We start from the raw sequence: 22946 nt of genomic DNA on the forward strand, positions 1-22946 counted from the left end.
TCATAACACAATCAAACCAATATGTCGAGTTAAAACTCTAGTACATTAATAATCTCATAATAGTATAATAAAATGATAATGGTAGTATCATACGGTATTCATAATAGTATACTACTTTATTACAACGGTTTAAAACTTAACCAAAGTTACCGAGCCATTACATCGTAAACACCTCTTTATAGCAACCAACCCACCAAACCTCAACAAAATCCGTACGAAATTCGCCATCGAAAAAACCTAAAATCATGAAACAAAATTAAAAATGCAGAATACTAAAAAATGATTAAATAGACTGCAAAAACATTTGAATGACAATACATTAATATCATCAAAAATAAACTTAAAATGCAAAATCCATACGCTAATTTAAAAAAGACTACGAACTATATTTTAATGTACTACCCAGCACACTTAAATCGGCTGTTATAAACAAATAAACCAACTATCGATCGGGATAAAAAACATGAACTCGACCACAGCGGACAATTATTCCGATTATTGCACAAACCAACTACGAAACTCATATAAAACAACTCTGGTCCGATCTGCGTGAACCATCCTCTTCTAACTCTGTCAATCCTCTTCCAAACAAACATCATCCGCCAAAAATAACGATGTATATATTAATATGATACGACATTAAAAATGCAGAATACTAAAAAATATATTAATATGATCAAAAATAAACTTAAAATGCAAAATTCATACGATAACTTAAAAAATACTACGAAATATATTTTAATGTACTACCCAGCGTCCTAAAATCCGCTGTTATAAACAAATAAACTAACTATCGACCGGGATCAGACTCATGAACTCCACGACAGCGGACAGTTATTTCAATTAATGCGTAAACCAACTACGATGTTCATATAAAATAACTCTGGTCCGATATGCGTGAACCATCCTCATCTAACTCTGTCAATCATCTTCCAAACAAACATCATCCGCCAAAAATAACGATGTATATATGACGGAATAATTTTGTTAAAAAACGTTCTACTTAATAGAATCAAGTATCAACACAACTCTTAAAAATTTCTAACCACCGTAATCGACAATCCTAGACATTGAGCGAAAAATAAAAACGAATAACGCATTCATACCCGGTTAACAACGTCCAACAACGAACGCTCAAATTCGATCCTATTTCAACGACGGTGCAGAAATCTTCAAAGACGATAAAAAACCGCTGGAACACTGAAGAGAACCTTCGAAAAATATTGTACACGATTTGATATAACGGCCAATGATCTCACGTAATTTTATTCCGTGATTTTAGGCAACGTATCAGCAAATCTCAAATCACGTAGTAAATGAAATAAATGCCGTTTAAAAATAAAACAGGGGTATTAAAGGAAAATTATATAATATATTTTGCCAAGTTGGCAAAATTGGGTGTATCTCAAAAAGGGGAAAAAAAATTGGATCTACCTCATTAGAAAATATGAACAAGGGGGTTATCCCTAATAAACCCCCTTTAAAAACAAAAAAAATGATTTTTGACCATTTTTTGCCACCAAAATTTGACCTGCCTTAGACCGCCTCGCAGTCAAAAACCGATTTTCAAGCCATTACATTAAAATCGTAAAGGTTATAGACCGCCTCTGCCTCGGAGACCGATTAATCGGCCGCGTCGACCGATTTTAAAACACTGGTTTATCTATATATATATATATATATATATATATATATATATATATATATATTTGAAATTAATAGGTCAAGGGATGAAAGTACATAAAAAATTTAATACACTTAGGCCCCGTTTGGTTGGTAAGATAAGATTAGCCAAGATAAGATTAAATAATCTAATGAGACCCAATTATTTTATTTGAGCTTGAAAGGTCCAACAAAAAAACTCATTAAAAGGCAAGATAAGTCAAGATAAGGCAAGATAAGCCATGATTATATAATTTTGGCGGGTCGACCCGGTAAATTATTGAGGATACCAAACACCAAATTAAGTCCAACTATTTAGTTAATTATGGCTTATCTTGGCAACCAAACGGGGCCTTAAGAATTCAATCTTGAGAGGTCCAATAAAATTATGGTTTAATCACACTTTGCACCCTTGAAATATAGCCTTTATGCACTTTGCACCCTCGAAATTTTTTTAATAGCAGTTTGCATCCTCGAAGCACAATGAATCATGCGTAATGCACCCCGAATATTTTTTTTAAAGAATGAAGGTAATTTGATATTTTTATTGGTATCTTTTTAGGATGCCAAATGCCAAATTATTTTTTTATATTCATTAATCCTTTTGAAACTACAAAATGCAAAACTAAAAGGGTTAAATGACTTTAGCCCCATAAACTTTAACGCGTTTTGAACGTTATGCTTGAGTTAATTCCGTTTGAAGGGGGCGAAGGGGGTGCCCTAGGGGTGCGTTCGCCATGGGAGTTGTGGAGCTTGTTCTTGTGAATGTTGTTTTAAATTTCGGATTTGAAATGCCAGGTGGCGTGAGCAGAGAAGATCCGGATATGTGTGAAGGTGATGGATTTACTATTCATGGAAAATTTCCTTTTAAGGTTATTGCTAGTTGTGAATCCACCTTAAATCTCTAGTTTATTGAATTCTAGATATGAGTATGATATTTATGCATATATAAGTTGTTTTCAGGGTTTTTTTCTGCAAAAATTATCCCTGTATAATATCGAATGGCCGAAAAAAACCTCGTTTTAAAATGATTTTAGCAAAAATCCCTATGAAAATTAGTCAAAGGCAATTAGGACCTTGACAGCTTATTGTGTGTTGTACGTGCGGATTTTAAGCCTGGTGTGTGTATTTTTTATGGGGGAATTGGTTAGACACCTCTTATTCTGCACTTATATAGGTAGAAATCTTAGTTGCTAGATGAATATAGGCATAGGTCATTTATGACAAAAAAAATAATATAAATAAAATAAAACAATTAGTATATGGACATAAACACTCTCAATTAATAAGAAAAAAAATCTCATATATCACTCCCTCTCTCTCCAATCTTACGTATCTCTCCAATCTTACGTATTTTTTTCCTATATAATTTATCATCTTTCTCTTCCTCTCCATCTCGTGTCTCTTGCTTTTTTCTTCTGACTTTTTTTTTCTTTTCGATCAACACCTTTTCGATTTTTTTTTTCCGATCAACTTCTTTCTTTCTCTATACCCTTTCTCGATTACATCTGTTCGATTTCTTTTCCCTTTGGAATTCGAATTCTTTTGGATTATGTTGTAGGGAAGAAAAAAAAAATGGGAGCTTCACATTATTAGATGATTTTTCGGTGAAAGAGTTAAAAGCGGACAACAAACATAAATCGCTCTTTGCTTGCACAAAGTGAATTTTTTTTCTCGTTTTGTATTTATCTGCAGTGAGTTTATAATGTACGTCTGTATTTTCAATTGATTTTGGTTCAATAAATAGCAAAAAACAAAAAAATGAAACAGCAAAATCAAATTGCAACATTAAACATAAACTGCAAAATACAACCGATAACAGTATATTTTGTTGCAAACTCCAAATTGCAATTTTTGCATTAATAGAATATTTTTTATAATTTTATTGTTGTTTTTTGCATTTTGATGATATGTATGATATTTTTTTTTTGTATTTTTATTTTTATTATTTACATTTAGATATTGCATATCATATTTTCATTTTATTATTTGTAATTAGATAATGCTGATTTTTTTACTTGTTCAGTTTTCTGTTTGCATTGGGCGAATTCATAGGTAATTTGTTGTTTTAAATTCAATAATGAAAGTTTTAATTATTAGTTTGCTATTTGCATTTTACAAACAATTTCTAAACAGCAAACGGCACAAAGGCAAATTGGGACACAACAAATCGAACGAAGGAAAACGGAATGAAGGCAAACTGCAAACGACTTTGTAAAATGCAAACGCTCAGACACCCAAAACCTATGGAAGGCTTCAGAATTTGTGGAGATTTTGGTTTTGAAGAAACAAGGAAGAAATCGATATCAAGAGATTTGCAATTCTAGTTTTTGGATTTGCAGTATAATAGGGAGAAAAATAGGGGATTTGATTTTGAGGATTTATTTTACCATATATTGACAGGAGTACTTTTGATAAATACAAATAATAAAATCTGCTGAAAATTAGAGTTTATTAGATGGATTTTAACACATATAATCTCTTATAGGAGGATCTATAGCAAATTGCCCCATTTTTTATCCTGGAAAGACCAAAATATCATTTCAATTAGGGGTGAGAACGGGTCGGTTCGGTTCGGTTTTAGGCACAAACCGGAACCGGAACCGAAGTGTTCGGTTCCTAAAGAACCAAAAACCAAACCGATCGGTTTCTTGCGGTTCAGTTCCGATCGGTTTCGGTTCGGTTCCTTCTCGGTTCATAAAATTCTCGGTTCGGTTTCAATAATGGTTCGGTTTTCGGTTCGGTTTTGGGCTCATTTGGACCCGAAAATCAGCAAAAAAACGTCAATAAATCAACTCAAAATTCAGAAATAAAAAAAAATCAATAAAAAACAAGTCCAAATGTAGGCCCAAAACATGCCCAAAAATCAATGAAATTCATTCAAGTAAAAATATATATATATATATATTTAATGAAACGACGTCGTATTGATGTCGGTTCGGTTTCCTACTTGGAAAACTGAATACGAACCGAAATTTTCGGTTCGCATACAATTGAAAACCAAGTATGCGGTTTATGCTTTGGTCCGGTGCAATTCGGTTCGGTTTGTCAGTTTTCGGTTCGGTTCCTCGGTTTTTTTTCTCTCACCCCTAATTTCAATTATAAATTTCAGAAATTACAAATTCACCCCAGAAAAATTAAACCCCAAAATGAAGTTTTTCAAAACTTTCAATTCAGTCCTTAGCACTTCCAGAAAAACCATCTTTCTCCAAATTAACTCATTTTTTTTTTCTTTAGAACTCTGTAAACACTGCTTCGTACATGGAAAACTTCATAACAAACGATAAAAAATAGAGTAGCCATGAAAACCAAACCAAAAACGGGAACTGAAAGCTTGAACACGAAATTACTACAAAAATACAACTAAATTTGAAGTTTCCTTCAGAACCGCCACGGCCACGGCCACCACCGTAACCGCCTCCACCACGGCTGCTGCCATAACAACCTCCCTCATGGCGGCCATATCCACGGCTGCCATCGGAGACGATTTTAGTTACTCGTAAATGGTGGCTCTTCGATGTGCGGCAGTGGATGTACAATATTAAGGTGTTCGATTTTAGTTTTTGGTTTTAGGTTGGGGGAGGGGTTTAGACATGGCCATGGGCTGGGCCGGCTCTAGCATGCTGGGGGCCCTAGGCGGAGCGAAAATATTGGGCCCTATAATTAAAATATAGTTTTTATTTTTTTATTGATGCAATGCATTAATTAATGCAAAAAGAATAATATAAAACAAAAATAAATTTTACCAAACTACAATAGTAAATGAAAATATTCTTTATTGTAGGACCAGAAAATTTTGTATTAGCGCACAAGTAAATTCACAAGGTTGCGGTTTTTGTAAAAATATTTACATAAACAAATTCAAATTCATCAACAATATTTTTTTAAATAATAGAACAAATAAAAAAATTGAAATTGATAAATTTTAATTCAATATTAGAAAAACGAGTGAAATTTTAGTAACAAGTAGAAATTTTAGGGTGTTTATAGTATAATTAAGTAATTAACTAACAAAAAAATGTTTATTTTTAGTAGTTTGATTTTTTTCATCACATTAAGGTCGATCTTAGGATATTGGGGGTTGGGCGAAGCAAAACTTGGGCTCTAATATTATATACATATGTTTTATTTTGTATAATTTTTTTTTTATAAATCATAAAAGAAAAGTGAAAAATAAAATAAAAATCAAATGTGTCTACCAAAAAAAATAGTATAAAAATCAATGAAAGGCAAAAAAATAAGGAAAAGGTTATAACACAACACATTTTCACCTATTGAAGTCAAGTGGAAAGAAATGGGGATAATGATTGAGTGATAATATTTTAGTTAAAGTAACCGAGGACCCACATAATCAAATAAACATATATTATTAATTGTCTATTATATTAATTAATTGAGGGGCCTACAATAAATATAAAGTTTATAATATAAAAAATTAATGTCTAATGTATACAAATTTTTTATATAATATATAATAAGTATTAAATAAAAATTAAAAAAAAATGTACAGGTGGGCCCCCACTTAATGTGGGGCCCTAGGCAATTGCCTAATTGGCCTAGTGGTTGAGCCGGCCCTGGCCATGGGCCGGTTCGGAAGATTGGGTCCTACTATAAACCCGTCATGGACCCCGTCTATCATGAATCGGTCGAAAACCAACAAGTTTGGTTCTTAAAATCAAGAACCGTTGGTTGACGTAACGAGAGTGGGTTTTGCTGGAACCCGCAAGTTTATGACCCGCGCACACGCTTAATTTTTTGGCCTTTTGCTGATTGAATTCTAGGGATTTGGAAGAGAAAGGTTGGATCTTTTTCGAAACACATAACAAGAAATTTAGTAGGCAAAAATTAAAGACAATAAAACGAACATCAATTCATCGGCACAAACACCGGCCGTATCGTTAGGCCATTTGTTCGGTTCGGGTGGCGCTTCATCAGCTAAGACTGCAAACACAACACACAAAACAGTTCCGTTGTTCTCCGATTAAAGAGGCGCCCACGTCGGCTCTCTGTTTAGAGATGCGTTAAGTTGGGAGCCCACATACACCTGCGAGAGATTTGGATTGTTACGGAACAACCAATGGGGGAGACACGTCAATCCCTCAATTCCTTCAATATCGAGTGTCGTAAGCGAGACTAGTCGCCTGCATATACTTGCCAGAGGTACTCCACTGTCCACGTGAGAAATCTGCAATTCTTTAAGGCATGGACTTTAAGGCATGGAAGTGACTCGGAGCACTCGTCAATTGCCTGCAGCTGTTGATCTTCAATTACTCGATCGAGGCGAGGAAATACCATCATCATTTGAGATGGCCGTCGATTCTCGGTTGTATTTGGCACCAGCTCTGCTTCAAACCACTCTGTCAGCTCCCACATTTATACCAACTCGAGCCTTTCGAGTGCCGGGAATGCGGTAATTGTAGTACCGGATGTGCTGCATTTGTCGATTCCGTAGAACGACGAACCTATGGATTTCACATTCTCCAGGTTAATCAGATAAAGATTCTTCAAATTCGGCAAGTGCCCTAGCGTCGGAACTTGTTCGCAATCCGTGCAATCTTCAAGTGTTATCTTTGTCAAATTATTAAGTCCCGACATCGTTGAACACCATGGTGGCAAACGTCTCCCTCCGAATCCCCAAATGTATAAGCCCTTTAGATTCGGGTGGGGTTCGAGGCCTTCCAACACACTCTCGTCGCCGTTTTCACCTTTTCTATTTTCAATACTCCACTCAAGATTTAACTTCACTATGTTTGGCTTTCGTAATAAATCCGCTCTCTTAGTCATTTCTTTGCCACACACCTTTTCGAGATTATAAATCTGCAGTTCCCCTTGGAGATTTTTCAAGCTTCCGAGCTCGTCAATTCCACAACCGTTTTCATTGCTCACTCCAAAGTACTGTATTGTTCGAAGAGAAATTAATCTTCCCATCCCCGGATGCAGTTCTATTCGAGGAACGTGAAGATGTCTCAAGCTCATTAAGTGCTCCAATGTATTCGGTAGCTTCTTCAAATCGTGACATGCTCTTAACGTCTGCAAGTGATAAAGTTCGGTGACAGATTCCGGCAAATATTTAATTCTTATGCCTGAAATATCAAGACATCTCAAGTGTATTAGCACTCCGATCGAACTTGGCAACTCTTCAACGCAATTGCCCATTAGAATTAAAACATGCAACGATTTGAACTCCGAGAACATGCAAACGCATATTTTATCATTGGACAATAGTGAACGAAGAGAAATTGCTTGTTCATTTAGGATAGCACGCGATTCACCGCTAGTAGATGATTGCAGGCCTATGTACCGAACTTGCTCGCTTGAATTTAAAATAGACGATGCTAGATCATGCACAAGATCGTGCATGTTATAATACATTATATAGCCATAATAGTCGTTTCGCCCCACAACTTCTAACAACAAGGAGTTTTGTAAGAAAATATTAAGGAAATTGTTGCCCACAATCTCCATATCAGTTCCTTCAAGAAAGCCCTCTGCCATCCAAAGTTCGACGAATTTTTCCCTTTCCAAGTTAAATCCCTTAGGAAATATCGAACAGTATGCAAAACACTTTTTCAGTGTTGTTAAGTGTATATTTTTACACTTTATCGTACCTTTTTTGTAGCACCCCCCTTCTTATCGGGCGATAAATCGAACCAGTTTATCGGAATATTCATTTTTCTAGCGGAAGCAAAAGGATCTCTTTGTAATTTTTAAAACTTTGGAATGGGACTAAAATGAAATTATTAAAAATCTCTTCTTTAGAACATTTAAAAACCTTTTTGTGATTTTCAAAAACTTTCTTAGGAGGATTATTGTTCGAGTGCTACACTATCAAGCTATCGATTTTGGTTCGAAAAGAAATCAGAGTTTTGAAAAGGTATTTTGGTGAATATTTTGAAAACCACTAGTGAGACGTGATAATAACAAATTTATTAAAAGGACTACTTTGTAACAAAAGTCAAGTACAATCCATACCGGGTTCGAGTTCGAAAGATCAAAAAGGGAAATACTTAAATTTACTATTATATCACCAAAAAACCAAAATTCTTTAGCATCGTTCATAGGTCCTCGTACAACTTCCAAAAATCCCGGGCAAGACCTCGATCCGCTACTCGATCCATTCCGGTGGAGGGTTACTAACACTATTACCTGCAATTAAAAGGCATCTATATGAGCTATAAAGCTCAGTAAGAAATCCGATGAAATATCAAACTTTGAAAATACGTTATATATAATATATAATATATATAGTTATCCATACTCACATTCCAAACAACACAACACAAACTGTTAACCACATGGTTCACGAAAACACATATTCACACATAAACACTTATGCAAAATGACTAAAATGCACGTTTTATGAAAATCGTGTAAAAATCATTTTTCGTTTATCGGATCCGTGAAAGATTAATTTCTGTACCTAGCAATAAACTATAAAGCGTTTCGAGCCCGTTTTATAAAACCACGTATTTCATCCTAGTTGGATACCGGCCCACCGTATCCCGTTTATTCACTAAGCACTAACATCTGTGCCTAGCAATAAACTATAAAGCGTTTCGAGCCCGTTCTATTGTGGAATCAAACCATGTATTTCATCTTAATCGGATACCGGCCCACCGTATCCCGTTTATTCACTAAGCATTCCATTAATCTTTCAATTTTCAAAATAATGAAATGCAATTTTTCGAAATCATGCTTATGACCCACACATAACATCACAAACGTCAATCAAGTGCCACAACATCACACAAATATCACAATTTACCACATATTTATAATTTGGGGCAAAAATCCCCAAATTCACACACGGCACACACACATACACATTCAGCACATACACACACACTTACTCAGCATACACACATGCAGTCACACATCAAACCTCACCATTTAACATTCAAACCATGCTTGCAAAGCAAGTACCCCTTTTCACCTTTCATTTAATAAACTTATTACCACACCTAGGTAACAAGCCATTCAATAAATCTCACAGAAATTAATCCACATCCAGGCAGCAATTAAAAGTATAAAATACCCAAATCTCATCATTCATAGACATTCAATTAAAGACATGAAAATAAAGGCACAAAAACATGATAAATGACGTGCAAACTATCCTAATTTCGAAATAATAGCAAACTAATTCCAAAAATTCTCAAATTAAATCCTAGAACTCCTAACTGACCCAAGTTTCAGATTCTGAAATTATTTTAAATTTCCACAAAGTTTCGAATTTTCTTGAAATTAAAACTAGAAAATCCCCTTTTTCTTTTAAAAATCGAAACCTCTAATATAACCTTAATTACTTTGAAAACCTTTGTAAAGAAAACCTTTCCCCATTTAATACTTGCTGGAAAAACAGATTCAAACTTTAGAAATTAGAGATTTTTCAGAAATTGCAGTTTTGACCCCAAAGTTTCAACATTTACACATGCAACCACACTAAAAGTTCAAAATTCACTTTTTCATGAAAAAACCCTAACAATCTGAAATTTTACTTTATTAGATGCAGAAATCGAAGTTGAAAAGTCACTTTATGCAGAAGTTCTGAAAATTACATATTTTACCCCAAAATCTCTAGATCTACACATGCAATACCACCAAAAGTTCAAAAAACCACCTTTTTCTTACAAACTTCCTTAAATCCGAAATTTTTGTTTAATAAATGCTGAAAAACAGTTTTGAAAACACATTTAGGACTGACTCCTCAAAAATTACAGATTCGGCCCAAAACTTTTGAAGATCTATACATGCAACCCCATAAAAGTTCAAATTTCATTTTTCTTGAAAACCCCTTTTTGAAATCTGAAATTTATAATGCTTTTGGCCAATGAAAGTTGTATCTACCCACTATTAACATAGATGATGCATGCAAGAACAAGAAATTAACAAGAAACACCCATTTTCCATTTTTCCCCAAAAAGCCCTAAATTTTCGAAAACATTCCCAATCTTTTAAAACTTTATGAAAACCATTTTAATACTATTGATGCCATTTAATTGCAGCAAGAAATCGAAACTTCTTACCTTAATAACCGAAAGAAAAGTGAAGGAAAATGCTTCAAAGGATGGTGCCAAGCTCTAGCCAAATTATTTTGATGGTGAAGGAGATGGAGTGGAATTTTAAGTGAGATGTATATTTCTTTGGAGGATGGTGTTTTAGGCTGCTACAAGTCCATCATTAAATAGAGGACTTTTAAAATGATTTTTTTCATTTTCTTTAAAAATTGGAAGTGAGGTGGAAGAAGATGAAGAATGGAGGTGGTGGTGTGTCTTCGGTGGAATGAAGAGAGGAAGACAAGCAAGGGGGGTGATGTGGAAGAAGAAGTAGATGGAAGAGTGTAAAACTCGACTATGTGCCATGTGCAAGTAATTAAATAATAATTTAATTAGTCACCTTTTTGACTAACATACACACTCACACGGCTATACATATACATATGTAATATAATATTATATAATCAAGCAATGTATGTAAAATCTATGTATGTATGCATGTATGCATATACATGTATGTTATCAAGTAAATGCCTATATTGTATATATAGGATAGTCTAGAGTAGTGTATTATCACACTTAATTAATCAAATATAGCATATAATATTCTAATTCACATAAATCACATAAATTGCTAGCAAATAAATCTACCAATTAAATATAGCACATAAATAATTCACATAATTAAATTCACGTAAGTCATGTACAAATTATCACGTAATAATATTACCTAAGGATTCTCGAGTTAGGAATATTAATTTCGGGTTTTAAGGTTTTGGAAAGGTGGGGTGTTACATTTTTATTTGAGCTTTTGGTGTGTTTTAACGATAATTGGTGCTTAAAAAGTTGATTTATTGTATTTTAGGTAGAAATTGAAGAATTGGAAAAGTATGGGGTCAAAACTGCAATTTTGGAGAAAATATGGGCCAAAAGTGAAAAAATCAAAATTCTGAAGATTTAAATCTCGGACGGCTGTCCGAGTTTTAGTTCAAATTGTGGGACGGCCGTCCGAGACCCCGAGGCAGCGCAATAAAGGGATTTTAATTGCACAAGGAAACTGCCTTCTTTCCCAAGTTCTTCACCCTATATAAGACCAAGCCAAGCACACAATTGGGGATCTTTTTTTACGCAATTTCAAGAGCAACAAAGCAATAACGAAGACGAAGAATTCAAAGACTCCAAGCGAAGATTTATGGTTTATGATTTATTTTATTTGCGTTTTTTCTTTAATCATGAGTAGCTCATTTTCTTATTTCTAGGATTTTATTTTGAACCCTATGTGGGATTTATGAACCATTTTCTATGATTTTATGCAAGTTTTAATTCCGGATTATTTCTTCTACTTGTTTTATTAAGTGCATGAACTTGATCACCTTATGTGCTTTTATGTTATTGTTAATCGCATGAATCGGAAGATCGGGTTAATAATTAGAACTGTGGTAGAAGAGCATTTGTGGTATTAACATAGGAATATAGTTAATCTCTTAGGTAGCCATTATTGAGATTTGTGCTTAAGGTTGTGTTCTAGAATTAATTGCGTAGGAATACAGTAATTGAATCTAGAGTATTAGAATCGTAATACACACAGAAGTGGGTTATGATTAATTTAGCATCTCAGGTTAATAATCCAGGTTAATTACTTGCATAATTGAAGGAATTGGGGGAATAATAATCACATAGGGGGAAGAATAAAATCCTAGGCTTATTTACTCTGATAGATCTTCGTGTTTAATTTGCTTTCTCGCTTTGTCGTTTTAATTTGCTTTAGTTTAGTTTAGTTTAATTTAGTTAATTCTCTCTCTAGTCGGGTGGGCTTGATAATAATTGCTAAAATTTAGCGTCTATGATTAGTAATTAAATATTCCATGTGGGTTCGATATTCGGACTTTAGTCCACTATATTACTTGTACGATACGTGCACTTGCGTGTAGGTTTTCGGCCAACAAGTTTTTGGCGCCGTTGCCGGGGAATATATTAATTATTTATTTTTATTCTAGCTCTAAATTTGAACAATTTTCACGATTCACCCAAATTAATTTTTTTTTCATTTTAGCTTTTCGTTTTAATTTTCTTTAATATATTTTTTTTTCTTTGGTTACATGTCAAGTTACAATTTTTGCGCACCTCAAACGGGATATGAATAGCTTCCGTCTGGCGAATACCTCCAAAATACCTATGATATGCCGTCACTTTGTTCAATCTGTGGTGGAGATCATTACACTAACCAATGTTGGTATGCACCGAAAGCGAATAATTTCATAGATAACACCAACGGCGGTTATTGGAACACATACACCAACACGCCACGAGAACCCACTGTTCAGGAGTGTTATTTGAACTCCGTCCTTGAAGAATTTATGAAATCCACTCAAGCATCTATCCAAAGACTGGAAATAATGTTGGAAGAGATGAAGCTCAAGAGGTCTCTTGAAAATATTTCAGACAATATCGAGAATGGTTGCAACAAAGAAAATCTGTCAGAAACTTGTAGTGAGGAAAATCCTTTAGACCTAGAAAATAGTGTCGATGAGAGGGGAAAAGAAAGTACGAAGACGCTTAAGGATGATGAATCTGACAATGCAATCGAGCTAAACTCCAAAGATGTCTCGGAACAAGAGAAAAATGAGATGGATGTGGTTAGTGAAAATATTCAAATTGAGGATCTTATCATTGTTCCTGATGTGGCTTTGAAGGCATCAATTGAGGTTGATAAGAAGGCGAATGTGTTTGAAGTGGAGGTTATACGCAGACTTGAGGTTTTTGTGTACCAATTTGAGGGAGCGGGTGATGAAGATCCCATCTTGGCTTCGTACCGATTGATTACAACCAAGAAAGATTACAAGCTAAAGTGGACCCTGACATATTGCAATCCTATCCTTGTATCGGTTGCAATTGAAGTGACAAAGGTCATGGATGAATGCGCAATCTACAAGGCTTTGGATTGGACATACCAATTTCAAGAAGCAAAGTCTGGCTGAAGACTTAAATTTAGCGCTTCTCGGGAGGCAACCCGAGCATTTATCGTTTTTTTTTCTCTCATATTTTTCATATTTTTAGTTGTTTTTTATTTTCTTAGAATATATATAAGCGTGCAATCTAATAATTTAATCATGTTTGAATTTTTAGGTCGAAAAACGGACACAAAAAGCCCAGACGGCCGTCCGAAAATCAAGCCAAAACCCCAGACGGCCGTCCGGGGAAGTTAGGACGAGTTGTGAACCTACTGTTTGTGGGACGGCCTCCCAAAAACAGTCCAAAAGGTGGGACGGCCGTCCGGAACACCCCTGAAAAAAAAAAAAAAAAAAAGGTGTTTGCTTCAAAGAGGAAGAGATGGAGGGGTGCAACACGTGGAGGACGTTTGAACTAATCAAGGTGTATTCTATCCTTAAACTTTGTTTGAATTACATTGAGGACAATGTAAATTTTAAGTTTGGCGCTGGAAAAACACTTTTTATGTGCTTTATATGTTATAGATTGCATGCTTTAGGATTTTTCTTTTTAGTTTTAGTCGTTTTCGTTAATTTATTGTTTTCTTTAAACAAAAAAGAATTGCTTGAGTCGAATGCATTGATGATTTATGATGATGAGAGATGATCAATGTTTGATGATGAGATTGCTTGTTTTGTGTGATAAGGATTACATGTTTGTTTAGCTTTTGATTCAACGAAACTTAGAAGCGAATGATTGTTGTAGCACCCCCCTTCTAGATGGGCGATAAATCGAACCGGTTTATCGGAATATTCATTAAACTAGCGGAAGCAAAGGATAACTTTGTAATTTTTAAAACTTTGAAGTGGGACAAAAATGCAATTATTAAAACTTTGCATTTTTCGAAAAACTTTTCTTTAGGTTACTATAGCCGAATAAAGGTTTTATTTGGAAACAAGTTTCGAGGGGAGGTTTTTCGTTCGAGTGCTACAGTGTTACTATCGGTTTTGGTTCGAGAAGAAATCAGAGTTAAAAAGGTTATTTTGGTGAATAATTCGGAAATCACTAATGGAGGCATGAAAATAGCAAATTACGGAATCTACTATATTAAGTACGATCTATATAGATAACGAGTTTAAAAGGTACGAAAAGAAAGTATTTAGGTTTAACATTACACCACCAAAAGAAAATAACCAAAAGACTTTAGCATCGTTCATAGGTCCTCGTACGACTTCCAACAAAACCCGGGTAAGACCTCGATCCGCTACTCGACCCATCCCGGTTGGACTACTAGTGCTACTACCTGCAATTAAAGGACATCTATATGAGCTATAAAACTCAGTAAGAAATCCGATGAATATCGAACTTTGAAAAATACGTTATACATAATATATAATATTATATACCCATTCTTACCCACGTTCCGTACAATAACACAAGACAATCGGCAAAATCACACAACTCACGAAACACATCATTCACACAAAATCACGTACTTATGCAAAATGACTAAAATGCCCTTTTTGTAAAAATCATGAAAAAAACACATTTTTCGTTTTATCGGATCCGTGAAAGATTAATTTATGTACCTGGATAATAAACCTGTTACGAGCCCGTTTTCACTAAGTGGGATCAAACCACAACACACATCATCCTAGTTGGATACCGGCCCTCTATATCCGAGTTGTTTATTACCAGGTATTCCATTAATCTTTCAATTTAAAAACCTTTAAATGCAACTTTTCGAAATCATGCTTATGACCCACACATAACATCACAAATATCAATCAAGTGCCACAAAATCACACAAATATCACAATTTACCACATATTTATAATTTGGGCAAAAATCCCCAAATTCACACACATAACACACAACCACACACGGCACACAACACATGCACATTCAGCACACACACATGCAGCCAACACATTAAACATCACCATTTAATATCAAACCATGCTTGTAAAGCAAGCACCCCTTTTTCACCTTTCATTTAATGAACTTATTACCACTTCTAGGTAATAATCCATTTCAATAAATTCTCACAACAAGTAATCCACATCCAGCAGCAATTAAAAGTATAAAATCCCCAAATCTCATCATTCATAGACATTAAATTAAAGACATGAAAATAAAGGCACAAAACATAATAAATGACATGCAAACTATCCTAATTTCGAAATAATAGCAAACTAATTCCAAAAATTCCCAAATTAAATCCTAGAACTCCTATCTACTCCAAATTTCAGATTCCGGAATTATTTTAAATTTTCACAAAGTTTCGAATTTTCTTGAATTTTTTTTTTTTTTTGAGTAAATTTTTTTTTTCTTGAAATTTAAAACTAGAAAATTCCCTTTTTATTTTAAAAATCAAAACTCTAATATAACCTTAATTACTTTAAAACCTTTGTAAAGAAAACTTTTCCCCACTTAATACTTGCTGGGAAAACAGGTTCAAACTTTAGAAATGAGAGATTTTTCGGAAATTGCAGTTTTGACCCAAAAGTTTCAAGATTTACACATGCAACCACACTAAAAGTTCAAAATCCACTTTTTCATGAAAACCCCTAACAAATCTGAAATTTTACTTTATTAGATGCAGAAAATGAAGTTGAAAAGTTACTTTATGCAGAAATTCCTAAAATTACATATTTTACCCCAAAAATCCTTAGATCTACACATGCAAGACCACTAGAGGTTGAAAATTCACTTTTTCTTGCAACACTTCCTTAAATCCGAAAATTTTGTTCAATAAATGCTGGAAAACAGTTTTGAAAACACATTTAGGACTGACTTCTTAAAAATTACAGATTCGGCCCAAAACTTTTGAAGATCTACACATGCAACCCTATAAAAGTTAAAATCTCATTTTTCTTGAAAACCCCTTTTTGAAATCTGAAATATTTAATGCTTTTGGCCAATAAAATTCGTATTTACCCACTACCAACATAGATGATGCATGCAAGAACAAGAATTTAACAAGAAACACTTCTTTTCCATTTTTCCCCCAAAAGCCCTAAATTTTCGAAATCACTCCCAATCTTTTAGAAAATTTTGAAAACCATTTTAATACTATTGATGCCATTTAATTGCAGCAAGAAATCGGAATTTCTTACCTTAAAATCGAAGAAAAGAAAGCAATCGAAGGAAGAGAGGCTATCAAGCACCGAAATCCAACCAAGCTACTATGATTGTGGAAAAGATTGAGTGGGTTTTCAAATGAGATGTATATTTGTTTGATGAGTGGTGATCTAGGCTGCTCCATGGCCGTGGTTAAATAGGGGAATTTTCAAGTGATTTTTCATTTTCTTTGAAAAACAAGAGATGAGGTGGAAGAAGGAGAAGAATGGAGGTGGTGATGTTGCTACGGTGGAGAAAAATGGAGAAGACAAGTAAGGGGTTGAGGTGTTGGAAGAAGAAAGATGAAGGGTGTCTTTTGGGTTACTTTGAGTGTGGGTTTAGAGAAATGATTAGGGGGTGCCAAGTGTAAAGGCATGCATGCTTATTACTAATTATTTTATTTAAAAATAAACACAACTTGCATACTACACACACACACATATTCGGTCATTTATATATATATATACTCAAATATATATAATGCATGTAATAGTATGTATATGTGTATATCTATATGCATGGATGTATGTACGTATGTATATATATAATCATACCATAGTACTATATTTATAATTCACATAAGTCACGTAATTCACGAAATTCCTAGAGTTTAAATTTTCGGAAACGATCACATAATTCACGCATATATATCTACTTACGAATTTCACAAAATAAGTACCATGAAATCACCACATAATAACGCACGTAATTATTCACGTAAGTCACATAATTAAATTCACGTAATGCATATAATTAATATCATGTAATAATATTACCTAAGGGTTCTCGAGTTAGAAATATTAGTCTCGGGTTTTAGGATTTTCGGGTTTTGGAAAGATGGGGTGTTACAATTGTTAGGAATCACACTTTGTGCATTGCTTTGGTTGAATGTTTTGTATTTTAAATTTGGAATTAATTTGTGCTAGATCATGCTATGTTCGGTTTTAAGACTCACCTTAGGAAATTTATGATACGAAGTATTGAGTAGTGAGTGATTTAGGATATGATTCAGGCCTTCTTTGAACCGTTTGAGCCTTTCAAGCCGACCTTTTTATCGAAATTATCCTTAGAACCTTGATTTGAGCCTCGGAGAAAAGATGTTCTTTCTTTTAGCCAATGTGTAAGGTAGAATAGGTGGAGATTCTTGAAAAATTACCCCTTGGAGTTCGGTCGAAAAATTTTATAAGGTCCTTCTTCTTCTTCTTCGAAAACAAAAAAAAAAGAAAAAAAAAACGAAAAGAGATAAATATATATTCTTCTATATATATATATATATTAAAAAAATGAAAAAGAAAAAGAAAAAGAAAAAGAAAAAGAGAAGAAGAAGAGACTAGAAGGGAGAAAAAAGGACTAGTTGTTGAAATTATTTTTGAAAGCTCGATCCATTGCCTCAAAAGCAAAAGTGGAGACTTTTGAACTTTTGAGAATCGAGTTTATTAAAGTCCTTAGAGATGAATTCATTGTTTCAGACGCCTATCTTTCAAATTTTGGCGTAATCACCTCAATTCAAAAATAATAGCCACATATACCCATATTTCCTACCTCGAACCAAAGAGCCTAACAATTAAAAGCCAAAAAGCCTCAATGATCCCAATAGCTTAATGTTCGATATTAGTAGAGTAAAATACTTTGGTGAGTATTTGGAGTCAAATATATGCATGTAAGTATAAATTCTTTCTATCTTTACTTTGCAAATATTGGATGCTTGAAGCAATTGTATAAATTGTGGTTTTTGGTAATGGTGAGTGACTAAGTGCTGTTGAATTTTGAGCTGCGAATGCCTAAGAATTGTCATTATAATTACAAGTTCTGAAAACGTGAAGTTGATCATTGATCTATGTGATGAGATGTAATAGTTGAGTTATTTGCTTATTGGTAGATTTTGCTTGAGGACAAACAAAAGTTCAAGTTTGGGGGTGTGTTAAGTGTATATTTTTACACTTTATTGTACCTTTTTATTTGAGCTTTTGGTGTGTTTTAACGATAATTGGTGCTTAAAAAGTTGATTTATTGTATTTTAGGTACAAATTGAAGAATTGGAAAAGTATGGGGTCAAAGCTGCAATTTTGGAGAAAATATGGGCCAAAAGTGAAAAAATCAAAATTCTGAAGATTTAAATCTCGGACGGCTGTCCGAGTTTTAGTTCAAATTGTGGGACGGCCGTCCGAGACCCCGAGGCAGCGCAATAAAGGGATTTTAATTGCACAAGGAAACTGCCTTCTTTCCCAAGTTCTTCACCCTATATAAGACCAAGCCAAGCACACAAATGGGGATCTTTTTTTACGCAATTTCAAGAGCAACAAAGCAATAACGAAGACGAAGAATTCAAAGACTCCAAGCGAAGATTTATCGTTTATGATTTATTTTATTTGCGTTTTTTCTTTAATCATGAGTAGCTCATTTTCTTATTTCTAGGATTTTATTTTGAACCCTATGTGGGATTTATGAACCATTTTCTATGATTTTATGCAAGTTTTAATTCCGGATTATTTCTTCTACTTGTTTTATTAAGTGCATGAACTTGATCACCTTATGTGCTTTTATGTTATTGTTAATCGCATGAATCGGAAGATCGGGTTAATAATTAGAACTGTGGTAGAAGAGCCTTTGTGGTATTAACATAAGAATATAATTAATCTCTTAGGTAGCCATTATTGAGATTTGTGCTTAATGTTGTGTTCTAGAATTAATTGCATAGAAATACAGTAATTGAATCTAGAGTATTAGAATCGTAATACACGCGGAAGCGGGTTATGATTAATTTAGCATCTCAGGTTAATAATCCGGGTTAATTACTTGCATAATTGAAGGAATTGGGGGAATAATAATCACATAGGGGGAGAATAAAATCCAAGGCTTGTTTACTCTGATAGATTGAAACTAAATTTTCATCTCCAAAATCCGAGAGCCAATTCTTTTCGATAGATTGAAAAGGAAAAGTTACTTAGCTGGTGAATAGGAAGCGTTGTCACCAACAATGATGACAGTTTCATCGGTGACTTGCTTCTTCTCCGCATCGTTCAAGAAACTGTGAAGGCTTCTTTGATTCTTTTTATTGGCGATATTAATATTAATATCTCCAATACGCCCCCTCAAGTGCAGGCAAATTACATTTGAAGCCTTACACTTGAAATATTTGTATACGGGTGGATGTGGGATTCGAACTCAGGACCTTTCATTTGGCCTGACTCTAATACCATGTTGAATGACCATCTCAACCGAAAGCTTAAGCTGTTAGTGAAATGTATCATTTAATATTAATATCTCCAATACTTTTTTCGATCCTTCCCTTGTTTCCAAACCATGGTAACTTGACTAACCATATACGGTTAGTAATTCCATTATTGCTATACTTTCTTTTTATTAATCATGATTAAAATAATGCAGAAGCCAACTGTGTTGCTAGTTGGCATGAAGTCATCGTAAGATTCTGATTGGCACTTGACAGTTGACAATATGCACCGGTTCTAACTGCCTGAACAAAAGGTTATTATAACTTTTTGGGAAAAATACAGTTTTCGCCCCTCAAGTTTGCAATGATTTCACATTTAGTCCCCACGTTTACAAAAACATACACTGTGTGTTGGTGCGACGGGGAAGATGAAGCAACTGCATCGTCTTTTTTTTTCTTCGGATTTTGTTTTCAATTTTTCTTGAGGGATTCAATATTTTATTTTGGGTTGAATATTTTTGTTTTATTTTGAATTCAGAGTAATTTTGTCATTTCATCTAAGTGAAGGGGAAAAAACGAGAAAAGAGGCAGTGTGCTTCGTAAAATGTAACAAAGGGGGATTCTTGCTAATTTTTTTGAACACAATGGGTTTTTTAGCAATTCGAGATTACACAGGAGTTATGTGCAGTTAACTCCAATTTTTATTAATAATTCAATGTTATGGATTATTCTACAAACTCCATATTCCGCTGTTTGTTATCTTGTAACCGTTTTCACTTTGCGATCGAATCTTTCCCGTATTATGGATGTAACAAGCTATTTTCTCGCTTTTCAAATTGAGCTGATCGAAAGAGAAAGTTGATTGGTTCCTTTATCAAATTCAAATTTATTATGATAGATATTGAGTTGAATTAGACTTACGTCGTGTTAGATATGATTCTTTGCTTAATGCGAAAAACTAAATCAATATAAGAATGGCTACGAGTTTCGATTTCGGCCACGTGCAACAAAAATAATATTTGAAGGGGCAATATGCAACAAAAATGCTCAATTTCGGTTAATAACCATATTTGGCTATCGGGGCAATGTGCAGTAAAAGTATGTCTTCAACAAATAGATGGCTTTCGACCTTATTCGTGTTGTATGTCTTCAGCGACCTATTGACGTTAATTCACAAATTGTGAGATTTGATAACAAAAAAAAAAAAAAAATCTTACAAAAAAACTAATCATCTGATATATATATATATATAGAGCTAATTGCATATAACCCCCTGTGTAATCTTGAATGGCTAAAAAAACCCCTATGTTAAAAAAATTAGCACAAACCCCCCTATGTTGTCTTATACGAAGCACACTGCTCCTTTCGTTAAAATTAGCTGTTGACTTTTATACAATGACTAATTTGCCCTTACAAAAGAATCATGGAATTGTAAAAGAAAAGAAAAAAAAAGACACAAAAGAAATTCGAACAAAATCCAAAACCATCTTCTCCAACACACAGGAAAATCTTATTAAAAGAAAAGCTTTACAAAAAAAAAAAAACAGTGTGAGAAAAGAACGAGTTATTGTTCTTTTTCCCTTTTTTTGAATAATTCTTCACTCAAATCCTCCCCAAATAATTCATCTCCTTAGATTTTTATAATTTTTCAGTAATCATTCCTCACAACTCGCCAGAATCGAAGTGTTACTGTTCAATTTGTCCGAAAAATGATTTCCCGCGTCGAATCTACATCGAACCAGACCCCGCTTTTAGAAATCGCCGAACATCGATTTGGGCGGAAAATGTTAGTCCCCATAGAATCTAACTTTAAACAGGCCTCCACCCTTATCTCTCGCCGCAATAACTCCCCGTAGTCGGATGCATGTGCTGAAAAACTCCAATACCGATGAACGGCGGAGGGCGTTAAGCCGAAGAGGGAATAGCGTCTGCTACGAAGGGTGTCATCGATGAGAAGATTGGACGAGGCTGGTGGCGGGAGGAAAGGGGCAGCTGTAGGAGGAGGCAGGGCCGGTCCTGACATTTTCGGGGCCCTAAGCGTATTTTTTAAAAATAATTATTTTATAATTAATACTTATTTAACTTGATAAAACAAACAAAAATAAATATATTATGACATAAGTGAATGAGGATAAGAATGCATAAACCTACATTAAATATCATTGAAATTTATTTATATATTTATTATTATTATTTTTTATAAACTTATTTGAGTTGCACCATAAGTTATGACAAAAAAGACGAATTATTTCTCTCTTTTTTTTTCCTTTAATGATGGATAGTAAAATATTTAATTTAATCTTTTTGTGTTTTTCATTCCCAATGCTTAACAGAAAATGTGCAATTAATTTGAGTCGGATTGAAAATATACCCTAAAATCAAATTAAATGTTATGATTTATAAAAAGTTCATTTTAAATTACTAAAAACACAAAACTATTTATATATGTATATATACTTTTTTTTTTTTTTATTTGGGGGCCCCTTAATGGAGTGGGGCCCAAAGCCATTGCTTGTGCAGCATGGCCTCAGGGCCGGCACTGGGAGGAGGAAATTTGGGGAAGAAGACGAGTGAGATCTTTTTTTTTTTTTTTTTTTCCTTTTTCTTAAAAAAATATATTATTTTTGTTTGCTTAATTTTTTTTTTAAATTATAATTCGATCCAAAAGTTTGTATTATTTGCATTTAAACCCAATTGGATTTATGTTATTTATAAAAGAATTTAAGAGGGTATTTTTGACTTTTCACATCAAAAAATACACCCTCAGTTGCACAAGCCGCGCGTACAACACACGACATGCTGTCAGGGGCTTTTTTGCCTTTGACTAATTTTCATCAGGGGGTTCCTGCTAATTTTTTTAATACGGGGGGTTTTTCAACAATTCGAAATTACAGAAAGGTGGTCCTTGCAAAAAACCCGATATATATATATATACATAGTTTGACATGCATAATCTGTTCTGAAATTAATAAGGTGACATTACATATATACTCGTACACATCAAGTTTAAGAAAAATTGATAAATAACAAAATGACCACATTTTTAAAGAAAATAGTAAAAAAGA

General features: G+C 34.0%; 1 protein-coding gene and 2 long non-coding RNA genes across 3 annotated transcripts; all 3 read right to left on the reverse strand.

Annotated features, from left to right (window-relative positions):
- Positions 1 to 7035: 7035 nt before the first annotated feature.
- LOC105950566 (putative disease resistance protein RGA4) lies at positions 7036 to 7818 on the reverse strand. Its single transcript, XM_012973933.2, has one exon. It carries the CDS (start codon positions 7816 to 7818, stop codon positions 7036 to 7038), a length of 783 nt encoding a protein of 260 aa, XP_012829387.2.
- A 769-nt stretch (positions 7819 to 8587) lies between these two features.
- On the reverse strand, positions 8588 to 10946 carry LOC148769789 (uncharacterized). Its single transcript, XR_016032313.1, has 2 exons — positions 10689 to 10946; positions 8588 to 8808 (listed from the first exon to the last, which is right to left on the reverse strand). It is a non-coding gene; the product is annotated as an uncharacterized LOC148769789 (long non-coding RNA).
- Positions 10947 to 14669: 3723 nt separating this feature from the next.
- On the reverse strand, positions 14670 to 17082 carry LOC148769790 (uncharacterized). The gene is made up of 2 exons (XR_016032314.1): positions 16706 to 17082; positions 14670 to 14889 (listed from the first exon to the last, which is right to left on the reverse strand). It is a non-coding gene; the product is annotated as an uncharacterized LOC148769790 (long non-coding RNA).
- Between the last annotated feature and the right edge of the window lie 5864 nt (positions 17083 to 22946).

Source organism: Erythranthe guttata, chromosome 7 (genome assembly GCF_056151865.1).
Source record: "Erythranthe guttata isolate IM_541 chromosome 7, IM_541, whole genome shotgun sequence".
NCBI lineage: Eukaryota > Viridiplantae > Streptophyta > Magnoliopsida > Lamiales > Phrymaceae > Erythranthe > Erythranthe guttata.